Genomic DNA, 16628 nt, shown 5'->3' with positions numbered 1-16628 from the left:
CCCGCCTGCACGAGGGACAGAGGCCAGCAGGCGGGAGCCAGAAAGAGGGTGACCGAGCTCGGCCAGCTGTGGTCTGCCACTTCTCTGCATGCTTAGGCAATAGTAAGTTGCGTGCTGCGGGGCCTGTGGTCCCAAGGAGGGTTTTGCATTTTACTACTTAAGTCTTGATAAAAGGAACTCAGGTCAGAGCAAACATTCAGGGAGGAAAAACAAAGGAAATTAAATGCAAAATCAGTGCGGGTGCAAAACCACACGCAGGCCTTGGCTTTAATACCACCAGAGCCGGTGGGGGGAAGTGGCCCCCAGGAGTCGGAACCAAGGAATGCTGGCCTGGTGTTCCTGAAGCCTGGCCCCTCTCTCCTGTTGAAAAAGAAATTGCCGTTTAATTTGTTTCTGAGTTTTATTTCTCAAGTGAACCAGCATGGGGCCATGTAATGAGCTTGTGTTTCTGGGAGGTGTTGAAAGACGGGAAAGGAGCAAAACCACGGCCAGACGGGGTGGCCGAGAGCTCCCGGGGGTCCAGCAGCAGCAGGACCGGGGGGCCAGGGGGATCTCCTGGAGCACCGGCTTCTCTGGGTGCTTATGGGGGTGGGGGTGGGGCTGGGCAGGACATGTCCTTGCATGGGCTGCTGGCAGTCCCCTGGGAGACCAGAGAGAGGGAGCTGTCTCTCCGTCTCTGTTTAAGATCCTCGGGGCCAGCCGGAGCCGACGGAGGAGGGTGGAACGGGCGATGTGAGGCAAGGAGGACACTTCAAAGGAGAGCAGGTCTGAGCCATGGATAAAAAGAAGAATATTTGGCAGGAATGGGAGAGTCTATGTCAGCCTCTCAGGAGGCTGTTGGTAGAAGGCTTTCTGGATCAGATTATCCTCAGAGGAAGCCCTAGAGATTGTCCGCGGTGGGGGCTGCAGCTGTCCCCCGGAGCTGAGACGGCCATCTGTCCCGTGCCTGGCGGATGGGAGCGGGCACGTGCTAGGAACTCACTCCTGCGCCAAACAGAAGTAACGATAGGAAAGTGGGGGGCCCTCCCACCACCCCGCCTGCCCCTGGACAGAGAGGGGAGGGTGACTCTCCCACTGGAGATGGCACAGCCCACCAGCCAGAGCCAGGGGAGTGACGCCCCTTAGCCAGATGCCCTTGCTGTCCCGGTCCTGGGTATGTGACCCCATGCGCCCCCCACTGCCCCTGCTGTCCCCTCCCAAGCGCTGACCCGACCGAAAGGAGCGACCTCCACCACTGCCAGGTCGACTTGTAAGAAGGAGCTTGTGTCCCAGACTTGCTAAAGGACTAAAGGATGCAGGAGCACGTGTGCCCGTGAGGGGCCGTGAACGGTGAGGACGGGCAGGTCTGGTTCCCGAGCTGCGTCACACGCCAGGAGGTGAGCAGTAATGGGGACACCTGGGTTTCCGCAGTGCCGCGTGCCCTGCTCTGGGCTGAGCCGTTTGAATGCTGTGCCCCATGGAAGGCCCATCGTCACTGCCCCTGCCTCTGCCCCGTCCCCTCCTGCACCCTCTCCCCAGCTGCCTGATGACCTGAAGAGTAACTGCCGTGCATCTCACACACACACACACACACACACACACACACACGCACGCACACGCACACACACACACACGCTGCGGGGAAGCCCTTCTGCAATGGCTAAGCCCTTCATGACCCCATGACGTAGGTATCATGAGCCCCATCGTATGGATGGGTAAACAGAGTCTCTCCGGGAAGATACCAGCAGACCTCTCATTTGCTGGAGGTTTTCTCTGTATTCTGTGGCAGGAAGGCTGAGACGGGAGCCAGCTGGGGGGGCGGGGGGGCGGGGAGTCCCATAGCCAACCCCCCAGGCCTCACCCTGGGCGCAGCTGACATTCAGGGCTGGATAAATCTGTCCTCTGGGAGGGGCCATCCTGAGCACGCTAGGGTGTGGAGCTGTGTCCCTGGCCTCAAGCTGCTAGATGCCAGTCGAACCCTCTGCTCTGTGACAATCAAAACATCCCCAGATGCTGCCAGGTGTCCCACAGGGACAGAGGCACCCCCCCTGCTTGAGCACTCCTGGCTTGAGCCAGGAGCCAGGCCTATGGGGGGACTTCAGCCCATATAGGGCCTGCCCAGCGTGGGGAGTAGGGCCAGGGCCGCAGGAAAGCCGGAGGACTTCCTGGAGGTGAGTGTGAAGCACTGAGCCTAGCAGCCTGGCCGAGAAGGAGAGCGATGAGGCCTCAGCCTACCTGTCTGCCTCCTGCCTCTCGCCAGGCAGTGCCTCTGATGCTGGAAAGAAACGCTCCCAGCTGACATGTCTGAATGGACATTGCAGAGTGACAGCCCCCTGCGGGAGTTCTGGTCTGCAGTCCTTCTAGTAAATTCTGGTTCATCTATCGAGGAGTCAGAGAGGTATATGAATTCAGGACTAAAGCCACCTTCAGGAAGAGCCCTTTGGACAATGAAGGAACAAGACATGCCTTTTTTTTTTTTTTTTTTTTTTTTTTTTGCCTGTTGCCGGAAGACAAGCTGGGAACCGTACCTGTGTCCCCTATCTTTGGTCTCTGGTGCCCCTTATGTACCTGGCTCTGGACGGTCTGTTCCTTCCATGCCTGGCAACAGGCCCAGTGCACGCCAGACACTGCCTGAACAGAACCAAGAGATTGTGCCAATTGTTTCTTCTCAGTTAGATCTAGGTTCTCAAAGTGTGCCACATGGTCACTCAGCAAGCTGATTAAATGCAATTCCCAGGCTCAGGCCCCAGAAAGAGTGAGTCCGGAGGTCTTGGATGGGGTCCAGGAATTAGCATGTTAACTGTCACCCTGGAAGGTCTTGGTGTGAGTCATCTGTGGGCCATACTTTGAGAAACACCAAGGCATTTGCTGATCACATTGAAGCTGCTTACATGAGTATCTTCATGCTTTAGCTGTGTGTGTGTGTGTGTGTGTGTGTGTGTACACACATGGTTCTAGAAGGACAATCAGTAAATTATCAATAGTGGTGATCTCCAGGTGTAATGAGATTTCAACAGATTTTAGATTTGTTTCTCTATGCTTTCTTGTATTTTAATTTTCTTATTACGAGCATATGCTTATAGACAGATAAGCCATCAGGCCTTTCTCATGGGTGGGGAAGAGCGGAGATAGTACAGAGGAAATGTTAGAGAAGAAGTAGTTTTAAGGGAAGTGTGGACATAGGGAAAGAAGACCACAGTATAAATCAATCTGTTTTCACTCCCAAGCCAACATCCCTCTGTCTGTGGTTCCCAACTCCCAAACAGGCCAATCTCTGGGTGGCCTGAAAAGGGAAAAAGGTCACATTTTGAAATTGCTTTTTTTTTTTTTTTAAGAGCGAGAGAGAGAGCGTTTGTGCATGTGGGTGAGATGGGATAGAGGGAGAGAGAGAATCCCAAGCAGGCTCTGTTCAACCTCACGACCCTAAAATTATGACCTGAGCCGCAATCAGGATTCAGACACTTGACCGACTGAGCCACCCAGGCACCCCTGAAATTGTCTGTTCGTGGCAAAGCAGGGGGCTAGAGTCACGCCAGGGGAGGGGGGGACTCGGGATGGTGGCTTTGTGCCCAAAGCTTGGGCTTCCCTTTCCGCCTGCCTCCCGTGGGTCCCGGGGCTGGCGAGCTCCTCCTCCTCCTCCAGCCTGCCCCACACTGGGGCACCCGGGGCAGCCAGGCAGGCCCGGAGATGGTGCTTTTATAGCTCGGTTATTGCTCTGCTGCTACCCAGCACCCCCACTCCGGGCCCCACAAACACTCTGTGAAAAGGCCAGACCCCTTCCAGAGAAATCGCTCCCTACACCTTTACAACGTGATAGGTGCGGAGGAAAAAAGGGGCCACGGGATTTATGGAAACTATATAAAGTTTATGGAGTCTTGGCAGGCCAGCAGTAGAAAGAGCCTGTGGGGTGGGGGAGGGTATCTCGAAATGGAGAAGGTCATGAAAGATTGTCAGACTTCGGTGCCGAGACGGCAGACGGAATCCTGCGGGTCCCGGGCGCGCCATGTGACCGTGAGGCCCAGGCAGGTGATGCCTTTGAATCTTCACCGCATGCCTGTGAGGAAGGCACAGTTTTCCTCCTTCTGTAGAGGGGAGACTGAGGCAGGGGTGTTTTGGCAGTCGTGAACTTGCCCAAGGTTGTACAGCTAGTGGTGTGTGGCTCGCAGGGGATATTCTGGGGCAGGCGAAACGCGCACAGTCTCTCTCTCTCCTGTGTATAGAGCAATGTGTCCCAGTTTCGGGTCCAGAAATTATAGTCTCCACACCCTGTTTCAGTTTGGGTCTCATCTGTTATTTGTGATTTAGTCTCGCGGTCCCCCTGTGTCTTCCGTCATCGCGTTGCCCTCCCGTGGGTCGGCCTTGCTGTCAAAGCTAATCTGTGCTAAGATTCACCCACAGGCCGTGGCTGGAAGGGAAATGAAGCCTCCCAGAGATTGGCTGTGGGGCAGGGCAGCGCTGGGACGCTGCCCTTGCCTGCAGGAGCCCCTCTCCGTGTCTCACTTCTACTGTGGGATCCTCTTAGGACCCCTGGAGGAGTACCCCCCGGGGCCGGAAATTACCTCCTCTCATCCCTATCAGCTCTGGAAACTTGTAATTTATTTTGTCTTCAGATGTGCCTTGTAGCTTCCGTGTTTTCTCTCCTGCTTAGCTGTGAATTCTTGGAGTGCAGATTCCATGAATGTGGTTTTCTAAAAAGATTTTATTTATTTATTTGTCAGAGAGAGAGAGTAAGCACAAGCAGGGGGAACAGCCCGCAGAGGGACAAGTGGCCAAGCAAGAAGCCCACTGCGGGACTCGATCTCAGGACCCTGGGATCATGACTTGAGCCGAGGGCAGATCTTAACCAACTGAGCCACCCAGAATTCCCCTGATGAATGTGTTCTTTATCTCTGACTTTGCCCACAGGGTCTGGCGTCGTTCCTAGCATGTAATGATCACTGACTAAATATCAGCCAGGAGGATGGAAGGATGGTGGATGGATGGATGGTTGGTTGGATGGATGGATGGATGGATGGATACTTTGGTTGGGTGGAAAGATGGATGGATGGAAAGATGCATGGTTGGATGGATGGATGGATACATGGTTAGGTGGAAGGAAGGAAGGTTGGTTGGATGGATAGATGGAAGGATGCATGGATGGATAGAAGGATGGATAGATGCATGTTTGGATGGATGGATAGATGGATATGTGGTTGGGTAGAAAGATGGATGGATGGATGGATGGATGGATACGTGGTTGGGTGGATGGATGGAAGGATGTATGATTGGATGGATGGATACGTGGTTCAATGGATGGGTAATTGCAAGGATGGGTAGATGGACAGACAAATGGGTGGCCGGATGGATACATGAGGCATATATAGACTAACAGACACCCACTTCCTCTTTTGTAGCCTTCCACATAGTTAAAGCAACAGTCCAAACCAGGTTCTCTCAGGCTTTCACTGAATGCACTTCTGTTTCAGGCGAGGAACTTTGCTCTCTCTGAAGCCATATGGAGAAACCAGCCTGACTGTTTGAATGTGTGTGTAAATACTTTACAATCCCATAAACTTGTTTAAAGACAGGTGGGTGGGGGGGAGTATAAACCAGGGCAGCCTTTTGGGAGGGCAATTTAGAAGTAGCTATTAAAATGTTAAATGTGCCCACCACTGAGACCCTGCGGTTGCACTTTCAGTTGTCAGGCATGAGACATACATTCATACACTTAGGCCCCGAGAACCCCTCAGAAGGGCACTTACGCAAGGATGCCACACTGCTTGTGACGCTGAAACACCGAAAACTGCCAAGTGCCATCAACAGAGAAATGGCCGCCAAGCTATGGGACACCCATACCATGTCAAACGCTGCAGAGGCAGAAAGGTCCCACGTGGGACTGGGGGCAGGGCGCACTCCAGTCTTCTGGAAAACTCTGAGTCTCTGTAGCCCCTGGCCCACAGCAAATGCCCCCCTCCCTCCCTCCCTCATTTCTACCAACTTCTTTTCCTTTCCTCCCCTTCTACCCACAAAACACAGTTTACTGGAATTAGATCTTTAATTCCTACGCCTGCTTGCTAAGTGACCTTTCCTTACAGAAAAGGAGGAAAATGAGAAAAAAGCAGTTAATGTGCATAATTACTGTCTGCCGGCTCTTCAATTAAAAAGATTGAAAGCCACAATATTAAAATTTGATTTATGGGCACCACTATCTACCTAATAATGAGGCTGAGAGGGAAAAAGAACCATAGTGGTTACAGAAAACCCTAGCCCCTTGGCTCCCCCAGGAGATAAATTGCCTCCCATTTTCTTATTGCTAAAGAAACATGGAATGGTTTTAAGCATACGTGATATGTTCCTCCAATAGGGTGGAATCCAGAACTTAGTAATTCAGGAGTCTTCTGGCTCAGACATTTCACGGAAGCTTCCTGAGGGGCGCAGCAGCCTGAGCTGGGGTGCGGGGGGCTGGGGGGGGTCCCGGGGTCCCAGGGCACCAAGCCAGCCAGCCCCGCAGAGCTCCGCAGCCAGCGGGAAATGCACGGAATTCAGCCGCCGAGTCCCAGCTTGGCTGCGTATTCGCGGTTTGTCCCTCTGTTTCATCATCTGTAAAATGGGAATAACCTCATTGGTTGTGTGATGTTGGGCAGATGCCCGTTTTCCTACCGGAAAGAAGATGTTCTGTGTATCTGAATTCGTGGTTATTTATTCTCATTAAGGGGTTGGGCTGGGGGAGAGTGGATTCCAGGTGCCACGCAAGCCATCGCGGACCCCGTTCTGGGAAGGGCCTCCCTTATACAGGGGCACGCTGGGGTCCGTCTGCTGTCCGCCTGGAACCCCTCTTGGGAAGAGGAGAGCGGCATATTGCCCGTATTCTGTTTCACCCAGCTAATGGCATTTCTTTGTTTTCAGTCGAAAGGGAAAATGTGCAGAAGAGGACCTTTACGCGATGGGTAAACCTGCACCTAGGGAAGGTAAGCGGGGCCCTTGGACTTTTGTTCGGTGACCGTGAGGGCAGCGCAGGAGCGTGGCGGGAGGGGAGGGGTAGCTCCGTGTTTTCGGCTGTTGCTTTCTTCACGCGTTCGTTTAAACATCTGCTGAGTACATTTCACTGCCAAGTGTCCAGCTCGGTGTTGGGAACACGGACGTTAAGACAGGGTTCTGCCGTCATGGGGCGATCAGTCCAGTTGGGGAAGGAAATGGTCTGTCTTTGAATAGGAATCAGTGAGCACATGTTTGAAGACATTCACTGTTGAACACCCCAGATGCCTCCCTGGACAGAGGGACCCAGGGTGGGGCTAGGGCTGGGCTTCCAGTCCTAGGGGGGCAGTAGGGGACCCTCTGTGTGAGCATCATTTGTAGGTGTTTGGATTGATTTATGCAAGAACTCAACACCTTTTAACAAAGCCAGATTCCCTTGTTAATCACAGAACATTGTTACTGACCAGTGATATTACCTGCCCCTTTGGGTGCCTCTGGCTTTGCACATCCCACGTCTCCTTCAATCCCTACGACAACCCTCATTCCCCCTCCTGTTACCAATGAGGGAAGAGGCTTTGAGACTTGAAATGGTTTTCCTGAAACCAAGAAGGAACCTCTTCCAGTGGCTTCTCCTCTGTATTCAACTTGACGTTCAATTCTTTTACCCCCTTTTCTTTCTGACACTCTGGGGCCAGGCAGTTTGGGATTGCATTTTTGTCTGCAGGCTTCTCACACATGCTCACTATAAAACCAAAGCAGCTGTTCCAGCCCCTGAGAAACAGACAGAAGGATGAGCGCAGAGGAGAGGCGGGTTGGAGAGTGGATAACCAGCCCAGCCCCGAGCCGGTGGAAATCTGAGCCTTCTGAGCCCTCCACATACACACCAGTTACCCCCGGGGCAGGGAACGTTCTAACTTGCCAAGGGCAGGGGAGGAGAGATGATTTGAAGAGACAGCTGATTCATCAGACTTCGTTTCCTTCCCATTATTTCTTCTTAAATTCCACTTTGTGGTTCCCCCGATGGATGCGGCCCACTGCATATTTCCTTATAAAGCTGATAGTGTTCAAGTCTCCCACTTTAGTGAGGTTAGGTGTGTGGATTTTCTTCTCTCCTGTCCTCCTAGAAGATGCAGAGGCGGCTACTGACTGCCCATAGAGTTAACCCAGAAGAATGGGTCATAGAGGAAATCTGTGAGAACGCCAAGAAAATAATTGTGGTTTTTCGGAAGTGCAGCTCTTGACCAAGATTCTAATTCGTGCCGTTGACCTTGGGGTCGGTAATGTTTCCCTGAGCAGCCCCTGACCACCCACACCTCTATCTTGCACCTGCACAGTGGCATCCCCTGGACCCGGGAGGGCTCCCGAACTGCCCGGGATACAGAGTTACAAATCACTTGCCAGTTGTTTTGACTCTTGGTGCATTTTCGGCAGGGCTCATAAAGCCAAGTGTTATTTTTGGATAAAAGGAAAACCGTTCCCCCAATCTAAGTTCGCAGGACTCCTAAATTAATGCCTGATGTGTGCGAGCTGGAAATTCCTCCTGGTGGATGGAGGGCAGCCATAGCCTGCCTGCCTGCCTTTCTTTCTTTCTTTCTTTCTTTCTTTCTTTCTTTCTTTCTTTCTTTCTTTCTTTCTTTCTTTCTTTCTTTCTTTCTTTTCTTTCTTTCTTTCTTTCTTATTGAAAAATAAATACTGAAAAGGACAGAGCATAACGCACACACTCACCAGCCTCAGGGAGCCCCCGTCCGCACCTTTCGGATCAGGGATGGCCTCCTTGGCCAAGGCCCCCATCCCTTCTTCGGGGCAGGTGGGTCGGCCCGCTCTGAGAATAAATCAGATAACACCTGAAACCAATGCCTAATAAACAGGGCGAAATTAACAGCCATGTTTCCAACCTGGAGACTTTCAAGACCAACCTTTCATGTCAAGGAAACCCGGGAACCGCTCAGGGACCTGGGCTTAACTACAATTTGAAGGCTGTCAGAGATATTTACGGAGTCTGGGGCTTCTGGAAAAATTCCTTCATTTACCAAAGGAGTTAGATCATGAAGAAAGCCCTGGGGGTGCTGTTTACTCGGCCATACCGATCTCATGAAGCCTGCGGAACATTTGGGGCCCCGGCCGTGTTTTCGCTGGAGCAGGTTCAATGTCTCCCGCTGCCGTCCCGCCGCGTGGCCTCCAGCCAAGGCCCCATTTGCTGCTGCTGAGGCCCTTCCAGACGCTGTCGGTGGAAATTACTCTCCGGGTTCGACGCCCAAGCAAGGCTTGGCCGTGGCCAGGGCTGGTACCTGGAAAATTTGTTAGTCCATCTATCAGGGGGTGTTTTGTCCAGGCGTCACGTTTTTCTGCCTTGAGTTAGCAGGAATAACATTTCCGTGAGAGTCTCTGTAACCTGATGCCTTCATGTTCCGAGCGGAATGTGCCCAGGGAGCTGTGGGGGTTTGCAAAGAAAATAATTTGCCTGGTGGTTAAAAGGCACTGTTGCCCTGGAAGCAGATCCCTTTTCTGTGCACCTGCAGCAGGACTCGGCCTATATTTGGACTAACGGGGGGGTCAGGGGGCTCATATAAGGGGTAAGGAAATGCCACCTTCCTTCATAAAAAAAGAACACACGGACCCTCCAAAGCTATCACAGGAAGGAGGCCTTCCCAGAGGGAAAGGGTGCCCAGACCACAGCTCCTCCATGTTTCCAAGGCTCTGCTTGGACCCCTGAGTCTCTGGCTGGTTTCCAGCTGCCAGCCCCACCCCCAGCCCTGTGTCCCGTGTGAACGGCCCATTCATTGTACCCAGGAGCAGGGCCCTCCTGTTGCAATATTGCCAAAAGCCCCACGACCAAAAAGTAAACTGAGAATTCACGCTGGCGTGAGGGCGTATTACAAATGTGCATTTCTAGAGTCTGTTCCTCGTGATTCTGTATGCTGAGTTCTAATCATACGGCATCAAAGGACCTGTTATCAAGCTCGTTTGGTCAACAGCAACCTGTCTTCAGGCAAAGTGTTAACCTCGAACTTGAAAGAAAGGCCAGTAAGAGCTGAACCTCTCTGATGAAAGCATGGGGTGCAAGCGATCAGACTCCTCAGCCCCCCCAGGTCCCCATAGGACACCCTAAAGCTGTTCTGCTCCAGGCCAGGTTTCCAGGAAAAAACATGCTTGGAGATCTGTGTGCTGGGGCCTCTAACTGACAGGTTCCAGGTAGCCCTGGGAGCCCCCCGGCCACACGTCCAGCCAGACTCCTGGTGGACACAGTTCACCCGGCAGTCAGTCTCTCTGCATCCGGCCCAGAGAGGAAACCCCTGGCAGCCTCCAGCTTTGCTCACCCTAGCCTCCTTCATGCTCCAGATCGTGGGAGCCGAGTTGCCCCAGGGAAGCCTACCTGTGGCTCTAAGACCTCGCAGACCAGGACAGTCAGGCCCAGGGACGTTAAGGAAAATGCCCAAGGCCCAGTTCCTGTTGAGGGTAGAGGCTAGATTTGAACTCAGGTAGGGCTAACTCCCTTGATTCTTAGTGGAACAGGTAAGAGGAGCGTTTTGAGGTTACACTGGTTATCCAGAAGTCTGGCTTTTGGGGAGGAACCGAGGGAGTGGCATTCAGAATGCTAATTAACATTTTTATACAATTTAATTAGTTTGATTTGTAATAACGAGCATGGATTACTTTTGTGGCTAAACATAGAAATATGCATGAACACCTATGGATAAATCAGCCTCCCGACCTTCGAGTCCCTAGCAGGCCTACGAACTTGGCGGGGGTGGGGGGCGGAGAAGGGATTCTCCTCCTGAGCCAGCCGTCCAGCCTGTCCACCCGGCCCCTACTCACCACAGCCGAGTCACACACACTCGCCACCTTCCTGGCTCCCTCTGCCAGGGGTCCCGCCACCTCCGGAGTTGCACTGAAGATTGATGAGGGTCAGCCGGCACGTCAGGATGGTCACGTTCAGAGACGGAGCAGTGTGGAAGGCAGGGAATCCCTGTGGACACTGCACTGAGGCCCAGAGGGTCCCTGACTCAGCATCATGCCATCGTGGCGTGGGTCTGGATAGCGCCCGTGGGCAGCCAGTGCGTCCTGATGAAGGAACAGGACTGCTGGTACGAAAGAGCAGATCTGCCCAAACACTGGGGGCGTCACCTAGCCTCTCTGAGCCTCAGTTTCCCCAAATCTAAAGTGAAGGGCTTATACTAGCTAATTTCCTAGAAGTCCTGCTGGAGTCATTTTATTCTATGGAGGGCGATAATGCCCTTTCCTTCTCCCCTTAAGGAGAAGTGTGGATGTAATGTAATGGGGAAGGGGGGGGTGGAATTCCAGATCTCAGGGTCCCAGGGATCTCCAAGGTCCCTTTTGTGATCAGCCCTTTGGTGCCAAGTCTCCTCCACGGTTCACCAGCCCAGGTGTGCCTTCCCCCTGCCCCCAGGGACTGCCTGTACCCAGATTTGGACACATCGAAGTCTTTTCCTGGGGGAGACCTGCAGCTCGGGCACAGTTGGTTGAATTACACGGGCCGCTAATCAGCTTCTTTCTTCCGTTTCTTCAACAGTGCAGCCCACCTCTAGAAGTTAAAGATCTGTTCGTTGATATACAAGATGGCAAAATCCTAATGGCTTTGTTAGAAGTCCTGTCTGGGCGGAATCTGGTACGTATGTCACAGAGGGTGAGGGAGACTTCAGATGCAAAGGAGAACACTGCTGGTTTGTGTTCAGTACACAGCTCTACGTACGCGCCTGCGCCTGGCCATGCGTGATCCCGTGACCAGAAACTTGGAAGGGTGACATTCCTTTCTCAGTGAACAGGAGTGGTACAATCATGGATAGCTAAGCAGCATCTTTTTTTTTTTTAAGTAAATACACTTCACTAAGTAAATAAATAAATGCTCAGTGTTTTCCGGGAGTCAGCTAAGGGTAAAGATGGAGACCAGGTCGTTACACTTGAGCTCTCCAGGCATTACAGTAATTAGAACCAATAGCCAAGAATCAGGAAGTTGGAGGAGAAAGGCATCTTCCCAGCCGGATTCCATTACCCGCCTGAGGCTAAAACTACAACTGCTGACTTCTAGAACCTCCTCATAAGTATTGTCATTTCCCCTTATCTGCGGAGGATACATGCCAAGACCCCCAGTGGATGCCTGAAACTGGGGGCAGTACGGAGCCCCATCTATGCTATGTTTTTTCCAATATACACGTCCCTGTGATGAAGTTTAATTTATAATTAGGCACAGTGAGAGATTAACAAGGATAACTAATGATAAAATAGAACAATTCTATCACCACATATGGTCAAGAAATTACGCGAACATGAAACAAATAAATTAAAAATAAATTATGTGAATGTGAACTGTCCCTCTCTCACAACGCTTTACTCTCCTGTCCTTACCCTTCTCCTCGTGATGATGTCAGATGACATCAAGCCCACGTGGTGAGAGGAAGCGAGGGGAAGTGACGTAGGTCCGTGACGTAGCATGAGGCCACTCTGACCCTCTGACCACACGTCAGAAGGAGGGTCCTCGGCTTCTGGACTGCAGTCAGCTGAAAGTGAAACCACATATAAGGGGCGACTGTGATAGGACCATGTTGTACTGAAGCAGCCAAGCTCGAGGGTCATTCTACTCTGGATCTCCACCCTGTCTCTGCATGTTGTATGTGTCTGCTATGTGTGGGTTGGTCCTTTCTCTCTCCCCTTCCCAGAGCAGGACTTCTGAACCCCAACACTGTTGGCATTTTGGGTCTGATAGTTCTGTTTCATGCGGACTGTCCTGGGCATTGTAGGATCTGTAACAGCAGTGTTGGTCTCTACCTACTGGATGCCCGTCATAGCCCCAGGGATGACAGCCAAAAATGTCACTTGACGTTGCCAGATGTCCACTGAGGGGGCACGGGGACCTGGCCAAAATGCCAGAGCTGTTGATGTTGAGAAACCGCACTCTAGAGTCTAGCATTTGATGTGGCCTCCGTGCTCCTTGGCGGCCGAAGGGAAGGCACAGCCATGGGTCACAACTCCGCCAGCCTGTAGCTCGGCCAGTGCGGACCTCTCTAGATCTACTTCTAATTACAGTTAAAGTCAAGCGCCCATCGTGCTTTCGGACCTACTGTAACTGGGATCTCATCATACCCCTCTAACCCTCCCCGTCTTCACCTCCCAAAAGCAAAATGGGAGATTCCTGTTTGCCGCTCCAGGGGGGCTGTGCAGAAGCTCATAATGAACTCTCACAAAGGATGGACCCACTGCGGTCTGGTTTCCTTAGGGCTGGTAATGAGCCAGCAGCACAGTCCCCATAGGCTTCCTGCAAAAGGGAATCCTTCCTTGTTCTGTGATTCCAGCGACACGCGCTCCCACTCGGAAGTCCAGGCCACTGGTTGATAGACACCATGTCCTTGGTGGGCCTGTGTTGGGGGGGGTGAGTCTTTGATTCTGGAGCCCAGCTAAGAACTGGCCTCTGCCTGCCCACTAGCTTGGCTGGCAGGTCTCCGCCAGTGGAGCTGACTCCCACTGCTTAGCCGGGTAACGTTAACCCACCCAACCGGAGGCGCTTCCTTGGGGTGGTCAACTACCATCCTCAGAGTTCAGCTTCTGCAAGCCTGTCTCTCTCTCTCGCTCTCTGTCTCCTCCTCTCTCTCTCTCTGCCTGTCTGTCCATCTGCCTCTCTGTCTGACCCGGGACAACCGTCCACAAAGCTCCTGGCAGAAAACAGACACATCTGCTGTTGGCAGGAGGGACTTGCTGGCTGATTTAGCAGCTGTGGGGACGCCCCGGCTGGTGCTCCCTGCCTGACAAAACCATCAGCCTGGCGAGGAGGACGCGTCCCTGGAGGTCTCTGGACGGGGGGGTCGATATCAAAGCCAGGAGCTGGGTCAGAGAGAACAATTTGACAAATCTGTCCCCTGTTTAACCTGCCTAGGTCCTCCCCGTTCACCAACTCAAGTGAGTTTAAGTCCCAAGGACCGTACATAAGGGGTGGGTGTCAGCTGCGAGCCCCTAACTTTCTTTGGGGGTTAATGAGAAAGAGGCAGCGACAAAGGCCCGCCCCACAGCACCCCTGCCATGGAGGGCCTCTGCTGGAGTCACGGCTTGTTTGCTCTGTTCTGTTTTGCAGCTGCAGGAATATAAATCCTCCTCCCATCGTATTTTCCGGCTGAACAACATAGCGAAAGCACTTAAGTTTTTGGAAGATAGCAACGTAAGTATCTGAAACACATCTTGTTAACACAAGCTTTTCTTGCGACGAGAAGGACGAGGGCCGGTCACGGGAGAAGCGTGAAAAGGGGACCCCTGCTAACACGGCAAAATTTAAGTTTAAACATAACAGGACTCTCTCCGGCCGTCCTTCAGCTGGACAGATGGTCCCTGACTCCCTGCCCACCGCGGCCTGTCCATCTGACGCCATCTCTGCTGGGCACCCCGCCATGGGAAGGGCAGACCAGCAGGCTGGCCCTCCGACTTTAGTATTCCACAGTTCCTTCTGTATCCCTTCGAAGCTTGATGCAGCAAGAATGCCACAGTGGGGCACTTCCTCTAAGCAAGGAACTTTCTAGACTGAAGTTAGCTTTTTCTGTGTTTTGGGCTCTGCTTCATGTCCTTCAAAAGTGGGGAGGGACGGTCCTAGAGGGATGAAATTTCCAGAGCTGCTCTTCCATTAAAGCTTCACCAGGTAGCCTAGGTAGAAAGCCCACAGCTTGCCCCACACATCGGAGTGTGCAAGAAAACTTCAGGTGTGACGCACGTGGGGTTCTTAATGGGAAGCGGTGGAAGCTGACCTGGGCTGCTGTAAGCAGGAAAGGAATTCGTGGAAGGGCTGCCGAGTGCACCCAGAGTGCCTTACTGGACTGAGGCGTCGGGGAATCCAGGGGGGTGAGGCGCCAGGACCATCGCCTCCTCACCGTGTAAGGACCCATGTGCACAATCCACTGTACAGCCCCTGGAATGACCTCTCAGTGTCACACATTCAGATTCAAAGGCCTGGGCCACCATGCCTGGATCCCATCCAGGTCCACGCTGCCATGGGGGAGGGAAGGCCCTTTCCCTTTTGAAGGAGGTAGGCTCCACCTCCCATATTGTGGGAAAAGCTCCAGATACAGGAGGGAGCTCAGGTGATGACTGCAAGGAAGCCTGATACAGTTTAGTACAGCGGCTTTCACACAGCCAAAAAAGGGGAGGGAACTCGGGGTACGTGGGTGGCCCAGTCATTTGAGTAGATGACTCTTTATTTCAGCTCAGGTCAGGATCTGAGGGTCTTGGGATCGAGCCCCGAGTCAGGCTCCACACTCAGCTTGGAGTCTGCTTGGAGTTCTTTCTCTCCCTCTGCCCCTCTCACCTTCCCTTCTCTCTCTCTCAAATAAATAAATCTTAAAAAAAGAAAAGAAAAGAAAGGCAGAGACAACCCAAGTGTCCATCAGCAGATGAGTGGATGAACGAAGTGGGTCCGTCCCCATGGTGAAATATTATTCACCCATGAAAAGGGATGAAGTACAACATGGTGGGCTTTTGAAAACATTGTGTCGTAGGACAGGAGTCAGACACAAAGGACGTTATTCTTTGACTCCATTCATATGAAAAGTCCAACACTGGGAAATCTTTCAAGACAGAAAATTGGGGCACTTGGGTGGCTCAGTCAGTTAGGCATCCACCTTCAGCACAGGTCATGATCCCAGGGTCCTGAGATCAAGTCCCACATTGGGCTCCCTGCTCAGCGGGGAGCCTGCTTCTCCCTCTCCCTCTGTCTGCTGCTGCTCCTGCTTGTGCTCTCTCTCTTTGTCAAATAAAATCTTAAAAAAAAAAAAAAAGACAGAAAATAGATTCATGGCTGCTTAGGGTTATAGAGGGGTGATAGTTCAAGGGTATGGAGTCTCTTGTTGAGGTGCTGAAAATGTTCTAAAAATTGTGATGACAGGCGCGTACCTTCATCAATATACCAAAAACCATTGACAGATACAGCTTACACGGGTGAATGGAACGGAATGTGAGTTACAGTTCAATAAAGCTGTTCTTTTTTTTTTTTTTTAAGACTTTTAGAGAGAGCGAGTAAGAGTGCGCATGCGTGCGGGGAACAGCGGAGGGGGCGAGAGAAACACAAGCAGACTCCCCGGTGAGCACGGAGCCCGACGGGGGGGTCAGTCTCACATCCTGAGATTGTGACCTGAGCCGAAGTCAAGAGTCAGAGGCTCAACTGACTGAGCCATCCAGGCGCCCCAAGCCGGTTTTTTTTTTTTTTTAAAAAAAGCACATCACATTTCATGAAAACGTCTGGCCAGTCTACAGCGTTGGCTTCACCTTGGCGTCGGCGCTCCTGTGGTGCTCGGAGCACAGGTCCCGGGGCCCACCTGGTGGGCTTCCAGCCCGGGAAAATCAGGCCAACTCTCCGAGCCTCGGGCCCCACGTCTGTAAAATGAAAGTGTTAGAAACACAGAAGCTCACTGAGGATTGGGTGCGCCCGGCCTGGTGGAGGTCAGCCAAGTGCTGGCCCTGGGCCAGGGCTCCGTGGGCACCTGCTCTGACTTCTTCCCTGCCCCCCACATCTCTGCTTCTGGAAGGGAGCACCGGGCAAGGCTCTTCTGGGCAGTGTCTCCCCCGTTCCCAAAGCGGCCCTTTTTGTGATAACATAGAGCCTTGGAACAAGTGCTTGGGAGGTTCGTTGCTCTTCCTTCCTGCTGGTCGACCCCTCAGCCCTTCCCTGCTCTGTCCGCTGCCCGCGTTGTTGGGCCTGCAGTGTG

The 16628-nt window shown here is 52.6% G+C and overlaps 1 protein-coding gene across 4 annotated transcripts in view; it reads left to right on the top strand.

Moving 5' to 3' along the window:
* Positions 1-16628, top strand: part of CLMN (calmin) — a 114336-nt gene that overhangs the window by 66890 nt on the left and 30818 nt on the right. For all 4 annotated transcript variants that reach the window (XM_046008221.1, XM_046008220.1, XM_046008223.1 and 1 more), the window contains exons 2-4: positions 6865-6926; positions 11465-11560; positions 14015-14098. In XM_046008221.1, the coding sequence (XP_045864177.1) occupies positions 6865-6926; positions 11465-11560; positions 14015-14098 (242 nt within the window). The remainder of the gene's footprint in view (positions 1-6864; positions 6927-11464; positions 11561-14014; positions 14099-16628) is intronic.

The sequence above is a fragment of the Meles meles genome, chromosome 6 (genome assembly GCF_922984935.1).
Source record: "Meles meles chromosome 6, mMelMel3.1 paternal haplotype, whole genome shotgun sequence".
In the NCBI taxonomy this organism is placed as follows: Eukaryota; Metazoa; Chordata; class Mammalia; order Carnivora; family Mustelidae; genus Meles; species Meles meles.
The sequence above is the reverse complement of the archived record's forward strand: the minus strand, read 5'-3'. Positions and strand labels throughout refer to the sequence as shown.